The following is a 20,985-nucleotide window of genomic DNA, read 5'->3' as shown; positions in this document are numbered from 1 at the left end:
TGGTCCCACCAGCATGTTGCGCAGTTACAGTAATACTTCCATATTGTTATACACCAATCTCCTTGAAATCCTTGTTTTTACCAACATTCAATTAGCCTTCTGCGGTGCCAGCTTTCTGTGTTTTGTGCACAAGTACCCCCCAAGTTCTGTTGCAGCTTTTTCCATTTAAGTAATATCCTATTCTTTTGCTCTCCCTTCCAAAATGAACAACTTCACATTTTGCCACATTATACTCCAATTGCCATTTTTTCCCCACTTATTTAACCTATCAATACCTCTCTGCACCATCTTACAACCTGCCTTTCCATCTATGTTTGCATTGCCTGCAAATCTGGCTACTGTACATTCATTTCCTTCCTCCAAGTCATTAATATTTATTGTAAATAGTAAGCAGTTGTGGCGCCAGCACTGATTCCTGTGGAACCCCACTAGTTACAGGTCACCAACCTTACCTCCACTCGCTGTTTCCTGCCCATTAACCAATTCTCTATCCATGCCATATATTACTCCAACACTGGGGGCTTTTATGTTATGACTTAATCTTTTGTGAAGTTCCTTGTTGAACACTTTTGGAAGTCAATTTAAGGAATCCTGTAATTCTATACTTGAAAGCAAGCAGCAACTGAAGTTGAAATGCCATACGATCGAGGAAGTAGGAGAGTCAAAACCACATTCAAGGAGAAATCAGTCACCTGGACAGCAAATACTGGTCGGTAAATCTATGGCGGTTAAACTAGATACCACGTTGGTGCTAGTATATTGTCTGACAAAATAAAATGGTTAAAACAGATCAAGTTAAAACCTTCTTCAATCAAACTGCAACACCAAGGCACAAAGTGTGACAAACATTGGACACATTGTAGTAAATATGAAAATACAATGACAAGGGGAGAACTGAACCACTTTATATTACACAGAATCAAGAAGGATCATTGCTCAGCATATCAGCATGCTTGAGATTCTCGTTGATCAATAAAGTGAAGTCTTATATTGGTCTGGGTGATGTGGGCTGGACAGGATTTGTGGCAGAATCAGATGCAAAGTCAGAGGAGGCCTATATTTGGGAGTTGGGAGCATCTTTTATGTTTTTACAAATATTGTAGTGAGATTCTCACAAGGCAGCACTGAGCTCCCAACTGAGGGGGACTAACGGAACAAATTGCCTCATTAATATTCAACTTCATATCTTCAGAAACACGCAAAACAAGCTCAAGAGCAGAAAAAACTTAACTCGGAAGCCAGAGCAGGTACCTGTGAGTTCCACTTGCTGCTTGCTTCAGAGGGCTCCATGGACACTGGGTGCCAACATCTATATATAATATATACACACACACACACTCTATACACATTGGCATCCTACATGTGCCAGCCTCTCACAACCCTTCCGGCACATCTCTGAACCAATTATAGGACGTTTCTGCACATCAAAGCTGCACTGACACCTGGCATTATAATGCTGCAAAGACACTGTGCGATCAGGGTTACACACAGTTCACGGACTGGGCCAGGCTGCACCTCCGAGCTCTTTGCTCACTGTCACAGCACACACTCATTCTGAGCCTATCTAGGTCCTCACTCCATCCCTACCTCACCTTTTGGCACTTTGTCCCTTCATTCAGAGATACCAGGTTCAGATTACTTCTGTCTTGCCCAAAGCTTTGGGGCAGACACAGAGGAAGGATTGTCAACAGTTCTCAGTCCAGTCAAGAGAGACAGTCTCCGCTCAGGGGAGGCCCCTGCACAATAGATCAAGGGCAGCCCTCAATACCAGTCCATGGGCTTTAAAATAGCAGGATATGGGAGAAATTGGATGTGACAGACTCCTTAAGGAGAGGGTAAGTAGTTAATGAGGTGAGTTTGGTAGGTTACAGTGAGGAAATCCCTCCAAAACGCTCAACACAACTTGGACTTAGGCAAAACAAATAAGATTCTGCGCACAGGGGAATTAAAGTGCTCTGAAAGCTAACATTTAGAAAAGAGTTGACTAAATTATCTTCAGGCCTGGTAAGCTGCACAATGAATTCCACATAACATTGCAGCTGGATGCAAAATATATTTATTTACCTTGTATCTCCAAGAAAAGTACCACCTCCACCAACAGAAAATTGAAATGGTGCAGTGACACGGGTTAATTTAATTAATCATGCTCTAAATAGTGTTCACAGATAGTCACAGTTCCTAAACCAAATGGGAAGAGCAAAACCTAGATGTGACATAATCTCTCATGGCCGTACAGAAGAAAATTCATCCAATGACAGCTTAGCAAAATCTGCAAACAGCACACTATTCAGTTAATTATATACGAATAGCAGATTCTGGGAAGTCTCTTTGGACCAGGAATAGAAATTGTTAACTACTTTCATGAGACCTGTTGGTCAATACTGTTTCAATTGACTACCATCCAAAGTGGCATCGGCCCCTGAAATATTCCAGAGCGCCATGTACAATGTTTTCCAAGGGAAGGAATAATAATATGGATGATATCCACATACATAGTACAACAAAGGATGAAAATAACAGAAGGCAGGCCTGGCAGTTAACACCTAATGTTCTTAAATCGTATCATGCAAGCCACAGGGATAAAGGTTGATCCTTAGGAAACAAGGATGATCTGGGAATTTCCTCAGCCCGAGAATATAGAAGAATTGCAAAGATTTTCAGGAATGGTTAAACAAGTTGGGATCAGTCAATGGGATACTGAGACAGATGTCAAGACAAGGCCAGAGTAAGTTGGAATGTTGGTGAAAGAAATGATTTCAAAAAGTTATGAATTTATGACTTTGTTTAGCACAATGAAAGTTACCAATAGTTATCAATGTTGTTAGCAATGGATGCAGGGTTAAGTACAGTGTTGTTGATACAAGTCCAGGAAGATGGTAAAAGAAGACCTGTACACTATGCCTCAAGGTCTTGAACAGAAACTGAGAATGGTTATATGTCCAATTGAAAAAAGAGGTCCTAGCAGCAACGTGGGCAAGTGAGAGGTTTTCAGATATGTCATAAGAATGAGATTTAAGATCAAAATCAGATCACAATCCTTTAGTTTCTATACTCAATATAAAAAATTGCAAACCACCCCATAGTCAATGCACTAGATTGTGTTTAATGAGATATGACTTCATCACTGAATATACTCAAGGGAAATGTCAAACAACAACTGATGTGTCCTCTAGAACACCAGCTGAAGAATCTAAAAAACAAGATTTGCAGGTGATAGCTGAGGTGGAAGTCTTTACATTTTCAGGTAACAGGAAACATTGGCAACAGAGAAAAGATTATAGCAGAGTAATTCAATCAGAGGTGAAGTCTGCAGATGAGATGAAATTATCAGGAAGGATGGTCAATACCTCCAGGGTAACTCAACATCGAGACAGTACTCTAAGCAATAGAAACATCTCATGAATACAGATGATTTGTTTGTCTTTGATAAAAGATTGGTAACACCTAAAGTGATATTCTTCAAAGGTGTGTCCATGTCAGCTAGGAATAACAAGGCGCAGAGCAAGAGCCCAACACTCAGTTTGATGGCCTCAAGTTACTTGATAAATTGAAGAGATAATTGCAAACTGCAGAACTTGAACAATCAACATTCAGGAATAAAATATTGTCGTCAATATTTCATAAAGACATCTGGAACAGCTAGGAATAAACTTGTTTTCAGTTTAAAAGGAAAATATATATCCTTATTATTGACAATTACTCAAGATGGATTGCAAAATCACTTGTACACTCTTACAGCAGACACAATGATTACATTATTGAGATGAATCGATTTTATTCAGTCCTCCTGGATCAATCATATCTGATAACAAATGGCAGATTGCAATGAGTAGTTTATAGAATTTGCTAAGGAATATGGATTCTTTCACAACAAAGATTTCATCTCATTATTCACAATTGAATAGTAGAAGCTGAACGAGGAGTCAGAATCATAAAACACTTCTGAAGAATAAAGATATTAATTTGCCTGTATTAAGTTATAGATCAACATGAATCATCACCATGAATTACAGTCAGCAGAATTGTTAGTGGGGAAAACACAACTTCCTTCACTGTCCATGAAATGAAAACCACCATGGAAGATCATGACAGAGTGAGACAGCATGAAGAAGTGAAAAGAGAGAAGCAAATTAGAAACTTCAATCATTGTCATCACACAAGAGAATTGTCAATACTTCTCCCAGGAGGAGGAATATAGATGAAAGACAAGGCACATAGAATTAACCGTTCTTGAGAATTCAGAATAGCCAAGATCCTACTTGGTGGAAATATCATGAGGCTGTTGAAGGAGGAATTGGTGAGCTTTAACATCTTTGAAAAGTGAGCCAGAAGATGACTGTACTACATCAATTATGAAGAACAGAAAGGATCCATTAAATGCTCTGTACAGTCCCAAAGACGATGCTCTCAAACAGAGTGAAGGCACCAAGTACCAGACCAGCAATCTCAGAAACAAATCCAAATGAGATTGGGGAGAGGTGCCAAACCACCACACTAACTGTTCCTGTTACTTTTGGGACTTTGAGGGAAATGGGTGCTGAATATTATAAAATAATGGGAACAAAGACATGGGCAATGATGTGGAGCAATAGTTTAATAGTATGAGCCTGTGAGATCATGAAGTAATGGTGATGCAACATCACATGACTAAGAGAATGATCTCATGGTGAGGAGACAATGTGTGCGAGATTAATGACTGTGGATGTGTTAATATGTAGGCAAAGGTTAATGTCAAAATATATCAAAGGTATCATTAAACAGAGAAAGCCCCATCACTCTGACTATAAGGTGAAGCATATTTTCCTTCCTTTTACAAAGCCCTTCTCTTACAAAACACTTGGATTTGTTATTTACAATCATCCATTAATTTATTCAGATAAAGGGAGCTATATAGAAATAGAAACATTGATGTATATATTATGTCAGCATAATTCAAATCACATAATTCTGCATCAGTTTCACTGTTCTGTTGATACGTTTTAGCAATCGCATTACCTGCTTTCCTGCATCGAACCAGGGAACTGTGGCTACAAATGTGTGTAAGTTTGTCTTCGAAATCCAAATCATGTGCGTTGATCACAGTGAGTTGGAAGTTACCTTTTATATCCGTGCCCGTCTCCTGTGCCAAGATTGACTCCTTTGGTTCAAAGCCGGGTTTCTCTAAGGTGTAAGGGCTGCCGTGAATTCTGTTACTGCGTTTGTTATTCAATCTGTCAAAACAAAACTGTTTGTGTGTGTGTCTTGCATCGAGTTACAAGATAATCGAAAATAGTCCATTCCTTCTCCAGGTGCTGGGCCTACCCTTCACTCCTCCATCCTAGTTAAGTAGCATTTGGTCAAACTCGGTGGCGTGAACTGGAACTTGGTGATAAACTGTCACTCCTTTAGTAAGTTCCATAGAAAGACCAACCTCTTTCACTAATCCTCGAATGTTTACACATTACTTTGCACACCTACATTTAATTCATTACATTGCTTCTGATGTAAAACAAAACTGCACATTACACAATAAAACAAGTGAGAAGGACATTCTGTACAACACATATCTCTGCCATGATCTATTTACTGATTGAGGATGATCAGCCATGATCATAATGAATGGTGGTGCTGGCTCGAAGGGCAGAATGGCCTACTCCTGCACCTGTTGGTTCATGGAAGATGGGTGTTGCTGGCTAGGCCAGTATTTAATGCCCATCCTTAATTGGTCAAAGGGCAGTTAAGAGACAACAACGCTCCTGGTGGGTCTGGAGTCTAAATGTAGGCCGGACTGGGCCAGGGTAACAGATTTCCTTGCCTAAAGGACTTTAGGTGGGTCTCTTTGACAAATGGCAGTGGTTACCTGGACACCATTGGGCTAGCTTTTAATTCCAGATTTTATTTTATTAAATTCAGATTTCACCATGGTGGGAATTGAACCAGATACCTAGAACATTAGCATAAAACCACATGGTGCAAATCTGAAACCAACACAGAGAATGCTGGAGAAACTCAGCAGGTCTGACAACATCTATGGAGAGAGAAACAGAACTAATGCTTCAAGTCCAGTCTGACACTTCTGGAGAGGCTGGATAGGCTGGGGCTGTTTTCCCTAGAGTGTAGAAGACTGAGGGGTGACCTTATAGAGGTCTATAAAATCATGAGGGGCATAGGCAAGGTCGATGGCCAACAGCTAGAGGACACAGATTTAAGATGAGACAGGAGAAATATAAAAGGGTCAAGAGTGGCAATTTTTTCACACAGAGGGTGGTGCAGGTATGGAATGGGCTGCCAACGGTAGTGGTGCAGATGAGTACAATTTAACATAGAACATAGAATAATACAGCACAGTACAGGCCCTTCAGCCCTCGATGTTGTGCCAACTTTTTATCTCACTCAAAGATCAAACTAACCTACGTACCATACATTTTACTATCTTCCATGTGCCTATCCAAGAGTTGCTTAAGTGTCATTAATGTATCTGATTATACTACCCCCACTGGCAGTGCATTCCACACACCCACCACTCTCTGTATAAAGAGCTGACCTCTGACATCTCCCCTATACCTTCCTCCACTCATCTTAAAATTATGCCCCCTCGTAATTGCCATTTCTGCCCTGGGGAAAAGTCTCTGGCTATCCACCCTAGCTCTGCTTCTCATCATCTTGCACACCTCTATCAAGTCACCATTCATTCTTCTTTGCTGCAAAGAGAAAAGCCCTAGCTAAATCATCCTTTCTTCATAAGACATGCCCTCCAGTCCAGGCAGCATCCTGGTAAATCTCCTCTGCACCCTCTCTAAGGCTTCGCATCCTTCTTATAATGAGGCGACCAGAACTGAACACAATATTCCAAGTGTGGTCCAACCAGGGCTTTATAGAGCTGCAGCATAACCTCGTGGCTCTTAAATTCAATTCCACCAGCTAATGAAAGCGAACACACCATATGGCTTCTTAACAACCCTATCAACCTGGGTGGCAACTTTGAGGGAACTATGTACATGGACCCCAAGATCCCTCTGTTCCTCCACACTGCCAAGAATCCTGCCTTTAACCCAGTAGTTCTCATTTAAATCTGACCTTCCGAAATGAATCACTTCACACTTTTCCATCTGCCACTTCTCAGCCCGGTTCTGCATCCTGTCAATGTCCCGTTGAAACCTACAACAGCCCTCCACACTATCCACAACTTCATCAACCTTCATGTCATTGGCAAACTTACTAACCCATCCTTCCACTTCCTCATCCAAGTCACTTATAAAAAAAATTCACAAAGTGCAGAGGTCCCAGAACAGATCCCTGCAGAACACCACTGGTCATCAAGTTCCAGGCTGAATACTCTCCATCTACTACCACCCTCTGTCTTCTATGGGCAAGCCAATTCTATATCCAGACAGCCAAATTTCCCTGTATCCCATTACTCCATACTTTCCTCATACATGAGGAACCTTATCAAATACCTTGCTAAAATCCATATTCACCACACCCACTGCTCTACCTTCATCAATGTGTTTCATCCCATCCTCAAGGAATTCAATAAGGTTTGTGAGGCATGACCTGCCCCTCACAAAACCAAGCTGGTTATCTCTAATCAAACAATGTTTTTCCAAATAATCATAAATCCTGTCTCTCAGAATCCTCTCCAATAGTTTGCCCACCACCAACGTAAGACTGACTGGTCTGTAATACCCAGGGTTACCCTATTCCCTTTACTTGAACAAGGGAATAACATTTGCCAGCCTGCAATCATCTGGTATTACTCCAGTGAACAGTGAAGACGCAAAGATCATCACTTAGTCATTTAAGAAACATTTAGACAGGTACATAAATGGAAAGGAATGGAGGGATATGGACCAAATGCAGGCAAATGGGACCAGATTAATTGTGAAAACTGGGCAGCATGGACACTTTGGGCAAAGGATCTGTTTCCATAATGTAAACCTCTATGACTCTACCTTAACTCACTCACTCTCTCTCTCTTTCTTTCTCACTCTGTCTCTCTCCCCCTAGATGATGCTGAATTTGTCCAACATTCTGTGTTTGCCTGCAAATTAGCCTGAGGTTCTGGATTATTAGCCCAGAGACACTACCATGGCATCATTACCATTTCCTGATTAACTAAATACTATTACAAATACACAGCACTTATGTGAGGCTTTTCCAAGAGTGTTACTGATGCTCTGCAAATAAAAATGTGAAAGAAGAAATCATTTTATTAAGATTTTCCCTCTGACATCAGGCCAGTCCACATGCAATAAGCCAGTCAGAATGTGAAAGAGCAAGATTCAAAATATATGAAATTGATACAAGAGTATTAAGTAACATGTCACTTTTCAACAAAACCCACAGCAGCATTTTTAACAGGGAATAAAACTAGTTTGCAAACAAATCACGATTAATTCCCTTCACAGTAATGTAAAGTTGCTGATAAAAAATACAGACATAAAACATTATGTTATGATTCTTGCTATTATTCTAACATGTAAACATATCATGATAAGAAAATCTGCAGTTGGAAAAGTACGAGGCCCATATCTTGATATTTTGCCGGACAAAGCATCTTAACTGAGCAAAACTGCTTAAGAGCAAAACACATGACTGTTACCTAACTTTAATATTTTTTAACATGAATGAATGCAGGTTGTAAATTTGCTCACTGAGCTGGGAGGTTTGTTCTCAGATGGTTTGTCACCATGCTAGGTAACATCATCAGTGAGCCTCTGGTGAAGCACTGGTGTTCTGTCCCACTTTTCATTTATTTGTCTTGGTCTGCTAAGGTGGGTGATATCATTTCCGGTTCTTTTTCTCAGATGTTGATAAATGTCCAAGACACATTAATAGAAAGTGGGACAGAACACCAGTGCTTCACCAGAGGCTCACTGATGATGTTACCTAGCATAGTGACAAACCATCTGAGAACAAACCTCCCAGCTCAGTGCGCAAATTTACAACCTGAACCTCAACTTGAGCTACAAATCTTCTCAAAAATCGCAAATGAATAAATTCAAATTACAATTTCCTAGAAACTGAATGTATGCCCACATTTTAATAGGTGGCCTTTTAACCAAATATGGGATAATAATTAAGGGTGTCCTATTATTGTGTGAATGAACCATTAAATAAACAACCCCAAAATGTTTTAAAATACCTCTGCATAACTTGAATACTGTCAGATTCCCATGATTTCTTACTTTAATGTCTGATGGACCTTATTTTAAGACTTTAAATTTGTAACAAATTTCAAACTTTTGATTTTTTCATAGAAATAAGATTTCAGGATTTATCTGGTTTGTACAAAATGAATTTAAACCTAGATACCGGGGAAGAGGTTAACATTCAGGACTAGTTTCCTTCCTTTGGGGAGGTGGTTGATTCAACTTATTCCAACTTATGTGTCCTTGGGTCAAGCCCCCTCTGGCTCAAGTTGATGGGAGTTAATCAGGAGATACAACTGATGTTCACAGCTCCAGGTTTTTCATTGTTACACACCACGTGAAAACGCTGCTTGCATTTTGACAGCTGTGAGAGGTTTTATCGCAACAGCTGAGACAATCTAAAACCATCAACATTCAAAAACATCAATTCACTTGATCTCCCAATGTTCACAGACCCTTTAAAAAACCCTACTATCTGAATCCAGATACATGTCTGTGTCAATAAGTAATCAGTTGCCCTACCACGACAATGTTTTGTTCACACCTTTTTCAGGTACAGTATTTGTGGCCAAACAGAAGCTCCCCCTTTAAAGTGAGGCAACGATTACATTTCACTGTTATCTCTGAGTACCATCATAAGTGATTGAAAAGAGCTGTGGGATGCCTGTCTGAGGTAGAATACAGGGGCCTTGATTTTACATCTATTCAAAATTGGCAACTACCTCAATAATGCTTCAACAGTATGAGTTGTAGTCCTCTGCTCAAGTCATTGGAGCAAGACTGGCCCTGGCCAAGATTTTCTGCAAAATTCAGAGCTTCTTTCTTATAATACAAACTGCAGAGCCCACCCTCAAACTTCCCAGTTTTGCAGGGACAGGAATGGGATCAATTTGGATATACATGAGTGGTTCATGGAGCCAGCTGGCCTTTAGCATCATCAGCAGCATTCAATTATAGAGTTATAGAGATGTACAGCACGGAAACAGACACAGACGTTGGTCCAACTCGTTCATGCCGATCAGATATCCTAAATTAATCTAGTCCTATTTGCCAGCACTTGGCCTATAACCCTCCAAACCCTTCCTATTCATACACCCATCCAGATAGCTCTTAGATGTTGTAATTGAACCAGTCTCCATAACTTTCTTTGGCAGCTCATTCTAGACACGCACCACCCTCTGTGAATAAAGTTGCCCCTTAGGTCCTTTTTATATCTTACCCCTCTCACCTTAAACCTCTAGTTTTGGACCCTCATACCCTGGGAAAAAGACTTTGACTATCCATGCCCCTCATGATTCTTATAAACCTCTCTAAGGTCACCCATCAGCCTCCGACACTCCAGGGAAAACAGCCCCAGCCTATTCAGCCTCTCCCTATAGCTCAAATCCTCCAACCCTGGCAACATCCTTGTACATGTTTTCCCCTGGTTTTTCTCCACCCAAGGAGTCTCTTACCAATTATTCCTGTCTTATTTCTCATAATACCCAGTCTAAAATGACCTGTTCACTAGATAGCTCCTAACGTATTGGTCCAGAAAACCATCCTGTATAGACTTTAGAATTCCTCCTCTACAGCATTGTGACTCATTTGATTATCCCAATCTATGTATAGATTAAAATGCCACCCACATTTAGAGACATTCCTTTACCAATCTCTGCACCAATCTAGCAAAACAAGGTAATGTCTACAACTGCATGGAAAACAGTCAAATGTGAAAAACATAGCAACTGACTGGCACAGGCAGTGGTTAGTGACCACTGTAATAAGACAGTAAAGACAGGAAGTGAAAGTAAATAAGGAGAAATATGATTAAATTCATAAGTAATACATCACAGCTGCTCCCTAGAGACTGAGATATCATAGTTTCAAATGAAGAGTTGTGATAGGACGATCATATTGACTGTGGAGTGAAGTGATTGTGTTGAACATCCACAACCCAACTCCTGACAAACAATTCATCTTACAGACCTTCCCTTTTGTTCTTTCCTCCTTGCTCCCTCATTTCCCCTCCTTAAAAGTGGTGATATTTTTAACTTGTCCTAGGTCGGAGGAAAGATTATGACCCTGCAACATTAAAGTTCTTTCTACCTCCACAGCTTTGCCCGGGTCTGCCGATAATTTTTCAGCAACTTTTATTACAGGTTTGTGAAAGCAATTCATGTTTCATTAAGTCACTTGTGTTTTTTGATGAGTTAACAGAAAGGGCAGCACAGTGGCTCAGTGGTTAGCACTGTTGCCTCACAGCGCCAGGGACCTGGGTTCGATTCTATCCTTTACAGTTCATACATTCTCCCCATGTCTGTGTGGGTTTCCTCTGGGTGCTCTGGTTTCCTCCCACTGTCCAAAGATGTGCAGGTTAAATGAATTAGCCATGCTAAATTGTTCAGGAATATGTAGGTTAGGTGTATTAGTCAGGGGAACTGTAGAGTAATAAGGTAGGGGAATAGGTCTAGATGGGTTACTTTTCAGAGGGTCAGTGTACACTGGTTGGGCCTAATGGCCTATTTCCATACTGTAGGGATTCTGATCCAAAGAGTTGATGAAGACAGTGTGGTTGACATGTGATCTTGCAGGTTTGGGTAAAATATTGTAATATCAGTTTGTGAGCAAAACTAAACTCCATGTGATGGTAGCAGTACAGATACAAAATTCACTGGAAGATTGTGTACCGTTTTGGCCTTTGTAATTGAAGAACGTTTGCATTGGAAGTAGTAAAAGGAAGCTTTTAGACTGAGCTTTATGGTGAGAGGCTGAGTAAATTGGGCCTATATTCTTTGGGGCTTGGATGAATGAGGGATGATCGCATTGAGACACACAGGATTCTGATGGAGCTGTGTAGGATATACATTCAGACATTGTTACCCCTGGTTGGAAAATCTAAAACACATTCAGCAGAAGGAGCTAAATAGATTTTGGGCTGGAATTGTAAAATCTTTGCTTTCTCTTGAAGCAAAGGATACGGGGAGAGGGTAGGAAAGAGAATGAAGCCTCAGATTAGCCATGTTCCCAAATTGAATGGTGGAGCAGGCTTGGTGGGCTGAATGTTCTCCTCATGCTCCTGTTTCTTATGTTCTTGTGCCTGAATGATAGGAACCACAGCCCAATGGTCGTGAATTGTTTCTCGGACAAGAGTAAAATATATAATGTGATTCCACAGAGATTGGTACAAAGACCTTTACTTTGATTGGTTTATTTTAATGGCTTTGACCTGGTGTACAGTATACAACTGCAAAATGTACAGATTATACAAAATGAGCTGTGAGGTGGTAGAGGCTGGTTTGGAAGGTGCTGTTGAGGAAATCTTGGTGAGATACTGCACTGTATCTTCTGGATGATACATTCTGCTGCTGATGTGTGTTGGTGATGAAGGCACCAAATATTGAAGGTACTGATGGGGTGCCAGATTGCTTTGTCCAAATGGTCATCCATTGTTGGAACTGCATTCATCCAGGCAAGTGGGAAGTATTCCATCACACTCCTGTCTTGTAAATGGTGGACAGACTTTAGGGAGTCAGGAGGTGAGTTATTCACTGCAGAATTTCCAGCCTCAGACCTAGTCTTGTAGCTGCAGTACTGATACAGTATTGAGTAGTCCAGTTATGTTTCTGGTCAATGGTACCTTCCTAGGATATTGATGCTGGGGAAATTAACGATGGTAACACTGCTGAAAAAAGGCACATTTTGTCAATCTTTCTCTTGACTAATTAATTGTAATCATCATTAACTGGTGCATTCCCACGGCAACACCTCTACCAATCACAGTCCATTTGCCCAACAATCAGTACTCTCCTCTCATACAGTATAAATTTTGGTTTTCCCCATTGAAATTGGTATTCTTGCAAATTGTCCTGAGGGGTTCAAGGTGAAAAGCTTCAACAAAATGTGTCTTTTATCAACAGGGCTTAAGTTCTGTATTATCAAAGTGAATATTTGATGGTAATATTATTAAACATCAAGGTTCCCACTTGTTGGCAGGTGGTAATTGTGCAGAGTGAGTGTTACTTGTCATGTATTAGCACAAACCAGAATGTTGTCCAGGCTTTGTTGAAAATGAACAACTGCACTGCCCTCCACCAAATGAACTGCAGTAGTTTGCACCACCTTCTCAAGAGCAATTAGACAAGGAAGCCAGCGATGCCTACATCACAAAGACAGGTATTTTTAAAAGACAGTGAGGTTGTTATGTCAGGTTTTTAAAAGGAATGCTTTTGAACACTGGGAAACACAAAACAATCTGGAGAGACCTACCTATTGATGAGATCATCCTGCCTGGGACTGACATGCTTCCAGTCTGTCAGGTTGAGGAAGTGATCGTGGAAGTAATGCAGCTGGAGGATACAGGCCAGGAGGAAGGTCGCAGGAAGTGACATATTAGCAAACAGCTCAGCAGTGTCATACTGCTCCAAGCCCAGGTCTTTCAAACTGAGACAAAGAAGAGGATGGTAATTTTCTTTTCACCTAGCTCATTGGTTTGAAGAATTTTTGTAACATGCTGAAGCAATGAAAGGCCTAATTAAATAAAAAAGCAACAACTTCTTTGTCCATTAAATGCTCGGACCTTGGCATTTCAGTAACTGACAGGGTAAACCTGGTCTTTACCTCCAGGGTGAGTGGATCACTCTCTCATTGTAAAGCCCAAATCATTAAAAGAATGGAATGAAAACTCAGTGACTCTTCAATGAATGGTGGATCATATCCACTGGATTATTAGCCAGGTTACATCCTAAAAGGTGTTACTCTCGCACACCCAGATTGTCGGTGAGGCTGCACCTGGAGTAGGTGCTAGTTACCCAAACATCTCACAGGTCTGGAAGCTTCACCTCCACTTTGAATTATTGTGTTGGGGCAATACAGTATCCCAAGGCATTTCACAGGACATTGAAAGGATGAAAAAAAACTGAGATTTTTAAACTGGAACTCATGCAAGACTGGGAGCCAATGTAGATCAGTTGGGGCACTGGACTTATTGGGAGTTTGGGTATAAACAGAGATTTGGATGAACCCAGGTGCAGGATTGGTATATCATTTTTATTTCATGTAATGTATTTAATGGCTGCCATAGACTGAACTGAAAGCATTTGTAGATGTAGAGATTACATGACTACAATAACCAACTAGCATGAATGTGCCTCAGCATCTGTTTCTCATCTCCTTAGGATAATGACTCTATTTCCTTGGTATAAGATGCCATCTTAGGCTATCACTTCACCTCTACCTAAGCATCTTGTTACTTGATTTGAGTTAGGTGCTTGTCTTCCAGATTTAATGTCTCCACTGGGCTAGCTGACCTCAGACCTTTGTTGAGCCGTTGCTTCAGTGGAGGCTGGGAGATTCTCGACTTTGTTCCTTGGGTGTACTGTTCTTGACAGCACAACAGGAATGTACATCTGCTTCCTGTGCTTGTATCCCATGTCCAGATGATAGCTCTAGAAATGAGGTAACATAATTTGCAGACACTTTGCGTATATGTAGTTTGAGAAAGATCTTCAAAAGTGGCTTGTAGCTGCACATCCACTGTAACACTGTCTCTCCAAAACTGGTACTGATTAGAATGTTCATGAGTAAAGTCAGCAGCCAAGTCCTCTTTCTCAATCTGAGCATTGAGCCATTCAGTTTGTATCAATGCCCTTGGATGTCAATCCATCTGATTGTCCTCCTTGTTTCATAAGGGTACTTCCAAGTCTGTCTCGCTGGCATCACTCTGCCAATGAGGAAGTCACTCTGCAGTACATCTGTACTGGCACGGTCAGTACTGGGTGTTTGATGCTCGTAAAAACTGCTTGTCATTCTGTGCCCAAGAACACTGCACATTAAGAGCAGTGAGTTGTGGCGAGGTTCACACTCTGATGACAATTCAGACAAGAACTTTGTTGAATAGTTCACAGATCTGATGAATTGTTGCACTGCTTTCATACATGTTGGTTACTGCATCTTTGCTACAGCACTCACCTTGCTGAGGTATAGGAAACGATTTTTCACTGTCAGAACAAGATCTATGTACTTGACATCAAGTACTTCAACTTTTTGTTTTGTTCAGCTTCTGGATCATCTGGCGAGCTCTTTCTAGCTGTTGCAGTAGATCCTGATTGTGGTCGTTGATGGCTTTTTCCATTGTGTCCCCACATCCATAGATTGGCTTGAGCTATAGGAAGAGGCTGGATAGCTGGGACTTCTTTCCCTGGAGCATTGGAGGCTGAGGGATCACCTTATTGAGGTTTATAATATCATGAGGGGCACAGGTAAGGTGAATAGCCAAGGTCTTTTTCCAAGGGTAGGGGAGTTGAAAAGTATAGGACATAAGTTTTAGGTGAGAAGGGAAAGATTCCAAAGGGTCCTGAGAGGCAACTTTTTTGCACAGACAATTGTGCATGGATGGAATGAGCTGCCAGAGAAAGTGGTCAAGGCTGGTACAAATACAATCTTTAAAATACTTCTGGACCAGTTTAGAGGGATGTGGACTAAACGCAGGTAAATTGAACTACTTACATTTGGGATACTTGGTCAACATGGACATGTTGGACTGAAGGATCTGTTTCTATGATGGATGACTCTATGACTCTATTAGCAGATCACCTACAATAGTTTCTGTTACAGGAAGATCACAGACTGTTCTGTAACATCTACACTGATACTCTTCTAGAAATGCCAAACAGCAGACATGATTATCTGTATATCCCAAATGTAATCCAGAATGTAGTTAGAGAATAGCTACTTTCATCCAGCTTCACTTGGGGGAACCATTCCTTGCACTGAGGATTCCTAAAGAACTTTGTCTTGCCAAGTCATGGTCCTGAAACGTTGACTTCTCCACCTCCTGATGCTGCCTGGCTTGCTGTGTTCTTCCAGCCTCCTGCTTTGCCAAGTTGTGGCAAAACTCCTTCAATGATTGGCATTTATTGGATCATTTCAATTGATGCATTTTTTCAGCTTGGCAGGCTATTTCACTGCTCCCTGCTGCAAATCCAGGCTCTAGGAGCTGTCACTCCAGGATTAGTCCCTTCTTTCTCAGCTTCTCGACCTTGTCTTTCAGACCGGTCTGGGACAGTAGCTGGAACTCTCTCCTTGGTAGGTGCAGTGTTGGTCTCCTACTCTTATCTACTCTGAAAGGATATTCACCAGAAAGAGATCCAATCCTTTGTAATCTTTTCGGATCTGTTCAGTGGTTAATGGATTTATGGCCTCTGAAGTGCTGCAGATCTCTCCTGGTATTGTAGGGGTACCAGCAGCATTCGCTCTAACTTTCTTTCGGAGTTGTGTAGGCTGCTAAGGTCCAGGCACAGCAGCAACTTCTGGGACTGGAGGTCAATGCTGAGATTGATGTGCTGATACAAATTGCCACACACAGAACCTTAGAATGGTTGTTCTGCTTAAAGGGAACACTGGTTGCGAGTCTAGGCTTCAGAATTGTTTCAGCTGAGATGCGTAGAATTTGCTTAACGTCCACTATCAAGAACTCCAGCATTTTGCTCTTTCCAATGCATTGGGTTCTAAACTTTAACTGTCTCTTAAAGGGTGGCACGGTGGCTCAGTGGTTAGCCCTGCTGCCTCACAGCACCAGGGACCTGGGTTCAATTCTACCCTTCGGGGGACTGTCTGCGTGAAGTTTGCACATTCTCCCCTATGTCTGCATGGGGGCCCTCTAGTTTCCTCCCACCATCCAAAGATGTGCAGTTTAGGTGAATTGGCTACGCTAAATTATCCACAGAGTTCAGGGATGTGTAAGTTGGGTGCATTAGTCAGAGGTTAAATGTAGGGAAATGGGTCTGGGTGGGTTACTCTCTGGAGGATCAGTGTGGACTTGTTGGGCCGAAAGGCCTGTTTCCACACTGTAGGACTTTTATGAATTGTCCTCTTGAGGTAAGTATCTTTTCATCACTTAATCTTAAGCTGACATTGGAGAGTTTATTTTTGGATCACCACCTCGCACAAAAATAAAGTCCACAATGTTAGATGTTTCTCTGACATTTCCCATTCACTTAATGCTCTTATTGTGCAGTCGTCGTTCGAACAGTAGTAGACTCACCGACTTTAAAGGCATTTAAATGGTCACTGGATAGATCTATAGAGGAAAATGGAATAGTGTAGGCTAGGTAGGCTTCAGATTGGTTCCATAGGTTGGTGCAACATCGAGGGCTGACTGTGCTGTAATGTTCTATGTTCCATGTCCTTTAACAGCTGGAAGCCATTTGTCACCTTTAGACTAGGTAATGCCAATCTTGTATATGGCGTAGTGAAATCATCAGAATCATCTGCTAACAACTCTCCAGTAATCATCTTTCTCGGCTTGCTTTGTTTTTTCCTAGCTAATCACTTGTGTACAAAGTGACTCAGTTTCTGCTGTTCGAGTGTGGCTTTTCCCCCCAGTGGACATGCTTCTTTTGAGGAAGTTTTGGTTCTGAGGAAGGGTCATTTAACCGGAAATGTTAACCTTTAACTTCTCTCCACAGGTGCTGCCAGACCTGCTGGCAATTTCTAGCACTTTCTGTTTTTGTTTCTGATTTCCAGCATCCACAGTTCTTTTGGTTTTCAGGCTTCTTTATCTTGTACGTGGCGTCCTCTGCAATGTTTACAAGCTGCCCTCTGGCCTTCACCTTTCTGTTGGCCCTTCTGGAAATGTGCCTTGCATATTGTTTTTTCACTCAGCCTGGAATACCTCAATCTAATAGAAATCTTCAGCAGGTCTCTCATTAATACCTTCAAGCTGATAGAGTCAGAGATGTACAGCATGGAAACAGACCCTTCGGTCCAACCCGTCCATGCCGACCAGATATCCCAACCCAATCTAGTCCACCTGCCAGCACCCGGCACATATCCCTCCGAACCCTTCCTATTCATATACCCATCCAAATGCCTCTTAAATGTTGCAATTGTATCAGCCTCCACCACATCCTCTGGCAGCTCATTCCATACACGTACCACCCTCAGTGAAAATGTTGCCCCTCAGGTCTCTTTTATATCTTCCCCTCTCACCCTAAACCTATGCCCTCCAGTTCTGGACTCCACGATCCCAGGGAAAAGAATTTGCCTATTTACCCTATCCATGCCCCTCATAATTTTGTAAACCTCCACAAGGTCACCCCTCAGCCTCCGACGCTCCGGGGAAAACAGCCCCAGCCTGTTCAGCCTCTCCTTGTAGCTCAGATCCTCCAATCCTGGCAACATCCTTGTAAATCTTTTCTGAACCCTTTCAAGTTTCACAACATCTTTCTGATAGGAAAGAGACCAGAATTGCACACAATATTCCAACAGTGGCCGAACCAATGTTCTGTACAGCCGCAACATGATCTCCTAACTCCTGTACTCAATATTCTGATCAATAAAAGAAAGCATACCAAATGCCTTCTTCACTATCCTATCTACATGTGACTCCACTTTCAAGGAGCTATGAACCTGCACTTCAAGGTCTCTTTGTTCAGCACCAATCCCGAGGACCTTACCATTAAGTGTATAAGTCCTGCTAAGATTTGCTTTCACAAAATGCAGCACCTCACATTTATCTGAATGAAACTCCATCTGCCACTTCTCAGCCCATTGGCCCATCTGGTCCAGATCCTGTTGTAATCTGAGGTAACCCTCTTCGCTGCCCACTACACCTCCAATTTTGGTGTCATCTGCAAACTTACTAACTATACCTCTTATGCTCGCATCCAAATCATTTATGTAAATGATAACAATTAGAGGACCCAGCACCGATCCTTGTGGCACTCCACTGGACACAGGCCTCCAGTCTGAAAAACAACCCTCCACCACCACCCTCTGTCTTCTACCTTTGAGCCAATTCTATATCCAAATGCTAGTTCTCCCTGTATTCCATGAGATCTAACCTTGCTAATCAGTCTCCCATGGGGAACCTTGTCGAACGCCATATAGATGACATATGCTGTTCTGCCCTCATCAATCTTCTTTGTTATTTCTTCAAAAAAAACTCAATCAAGTTGTGCACAAACTTGACTATCCCGAATCAGTCCTTGCCTTTCCAAATACATGTACATCCTGTCCCTCAGGATTCCCTCCAACTTGTCCACCACCGAGGTCAGGCTCACCGGTCTATAGTTCTCTGGCTTGTCCTTACCACCCTTCTTAAACAGTGTTAACACGTTTGCCAACCTCCAGTCTTCCGGCACCTCACCTGTGACTATCGATGAAACAAATATCTCAGCAAGAGGCCCGGCAATCACTTCTCTAGCTTCCCACAGACTTCGCGGGTACACCTGATCAGGTCCTGGGGATTTGTCCACTTTTAACCATTTCAAGACGTCCAGCACTTCCTCCTCTGTAATCTGGACACTTTGCAAGATGTCACCATCTATTTCCCTACAGTCTATATCTTCCATAACCTTTTCCACAGTAAATACTGATGCAAAATATTCATTTCGTACCTCCTCCATTTTCTGAGGCTCCACACAAAGGCCTCCTTGCTGATCTTTGAGGGGCCCTATTCTCTCCCTAGTTATCCTTTTGTCCTTAATATATTTGTAAAACCCCTTTGGATTCTCCTTAATCCTATTTGCCAAAGCTATCTCATGTCCCCGTTTTGCCCTCCTGATTTCCCTCTTAAGTATGCTCCTACTTTCTTTATACTCGTCTAAGGATTCACTCGATCTATTCTGTCGAGACCTGACATATGTCTCCTTCTTTTTCTTAACCAAACCCTCAATTTCTTTAGTCATCCAGCTTTCCCTATACCTACCAGCCTTCCCTTTCACCCTGACAGGAATATCCTTTCTCTGGATTCTTGTTATTTCATTTCTGAAAGCTTCCCATTTTCCAGCTGTCCCTTTACCTGAGAACATCTGCCTCCAATCAGCTTTCGAAAGTTCTTGCCTAATACCATCAAAATTGGCCTTTCTCCAATTTAGAACTTCATCTTTTAGATCTGGTCTATCCTTTTCCATCACTATTTTAAAACTAATAGAATTATGGTCACTGGCCCCAAAGTGCACCCCCACTGACACCTCAATCACCTGCCCTGCCTTATTTCCCAAGAGTAGGTCAAGGTTTGCACCTTCTCTTGTTGGTATATCCACCTACTGAATCAGAAAATTGTCTTGTACACACTTAAGAAATTCCTCTCCATCTAAACCTTTAACACTGTGGCAATCCCAGTCTATGTTTGGAAAGTTAAAATCCCCTACCATAACTACCCTATTATTCTTACAGATAGCTGAGATCTCATAGAACATAGAACATAGAACATAGAACATAGAACATAGAACATAGAACATAGAACAATACAGCGTAGTACAGGCCCTTCGGCCCTCGATGTTGCGCCGATCAAAGCCCACCTAACCTACACTAACCCACTATCCTCCATATACCTATCCAATGCCCGCTTAAATACCCATAAAGAGGGAGAGTCCACTACTGCTACTGGCAGGGCATTCCATGATCTTACGACTCGCTGAGTGAAGAACCTACCCCTAACATCAGTCCTATATCTACCCCCCCTTAATTTAAAGCTATGCCCCCTTGTAATAGCTGACTCCATACGTGGAAAAAGGTTCTCACTGTCAACCCTATCTAACCCCCTAATCATCTTGTACACCTCTATCAAATCACCCCTAAACCTTCTTTTCTCCAAAGAAAACAACCCCAAGTGCCTCAGCCTTTCCTCATAGGATCTTCCTACCATACCAGGCAACATCCTGGTAAACTTCCTCTGCACCCGTTCCAGTGCCTCCACATCCTTCCTATAGTATGGCGACCAAAACTGCACACAATATTCCAGATGCGGCCGCACCAGAGTCTTATACAACTGCAGCATGACCTCAGGACTCCAGAACTCAATTCCTCTACCAATAAAAGCCAGTACGCCATATGCCTTCTTCACTGCACTATTTACCTGGGTGGCAAC

At 41.8% G+C, this 20,985-nt stretch overlaps 1 protein-coding gene across 1 annotated transcript in view; it reads right to left on the bottom strand.

The window, feature by feature from the left end:
- Nucleotides 1-20,985, bottom strand: part of LOC140462783 (piezo-type mechanosensitive ion channel component 2-like) — a 423,249-nt gene that overhangs the window by 169,507 nt on the left and 232,757 nt on the right. Inside the window, exons 30-33 of the mRNA XM_072556051.1 lie at nt 13,380-13,553; nt 13,151-13,269; nt 9,439-9,529; nt 5,098-5,210 (exon numbers count right to left, since the gene is read on the bottom strand). Coding sequence (XP_072412152.1) covers nt 5,098-5,210; nt 9,439-9,529; nt 13,151-13,269; nt 13,380-13,553 — 497 coding nt within the window. The remainder of the gene's footprint in view (nt 1-5,097; nt 5,211-9,438; nt 9,530-13,150; nt 13,270-13,379; nt 13,554-20,985) is intronic.

The sequence above is a fragment of the Chiloscyllium punctatum genome, chromosome 37 (genome assembly GCF_047496795.1).
Source record: "Chiloscyllium punctatum isolate Juve2018m chromosome 37, sChiPun1.3, whole genome shotgun sequence".
Taxonomy (NCBI): Eukaryota; Metazoa; Chordata; class Chondrichthyes; order Orectolobiformes; family Hemiscylliidae; genus Chiloscyllium; species Chiloscyllium punctatum.
Note: the sequence above shows the minus strand (reverse complement) of the source record. Positions and strands in the feature narration are given on the sequence as shown.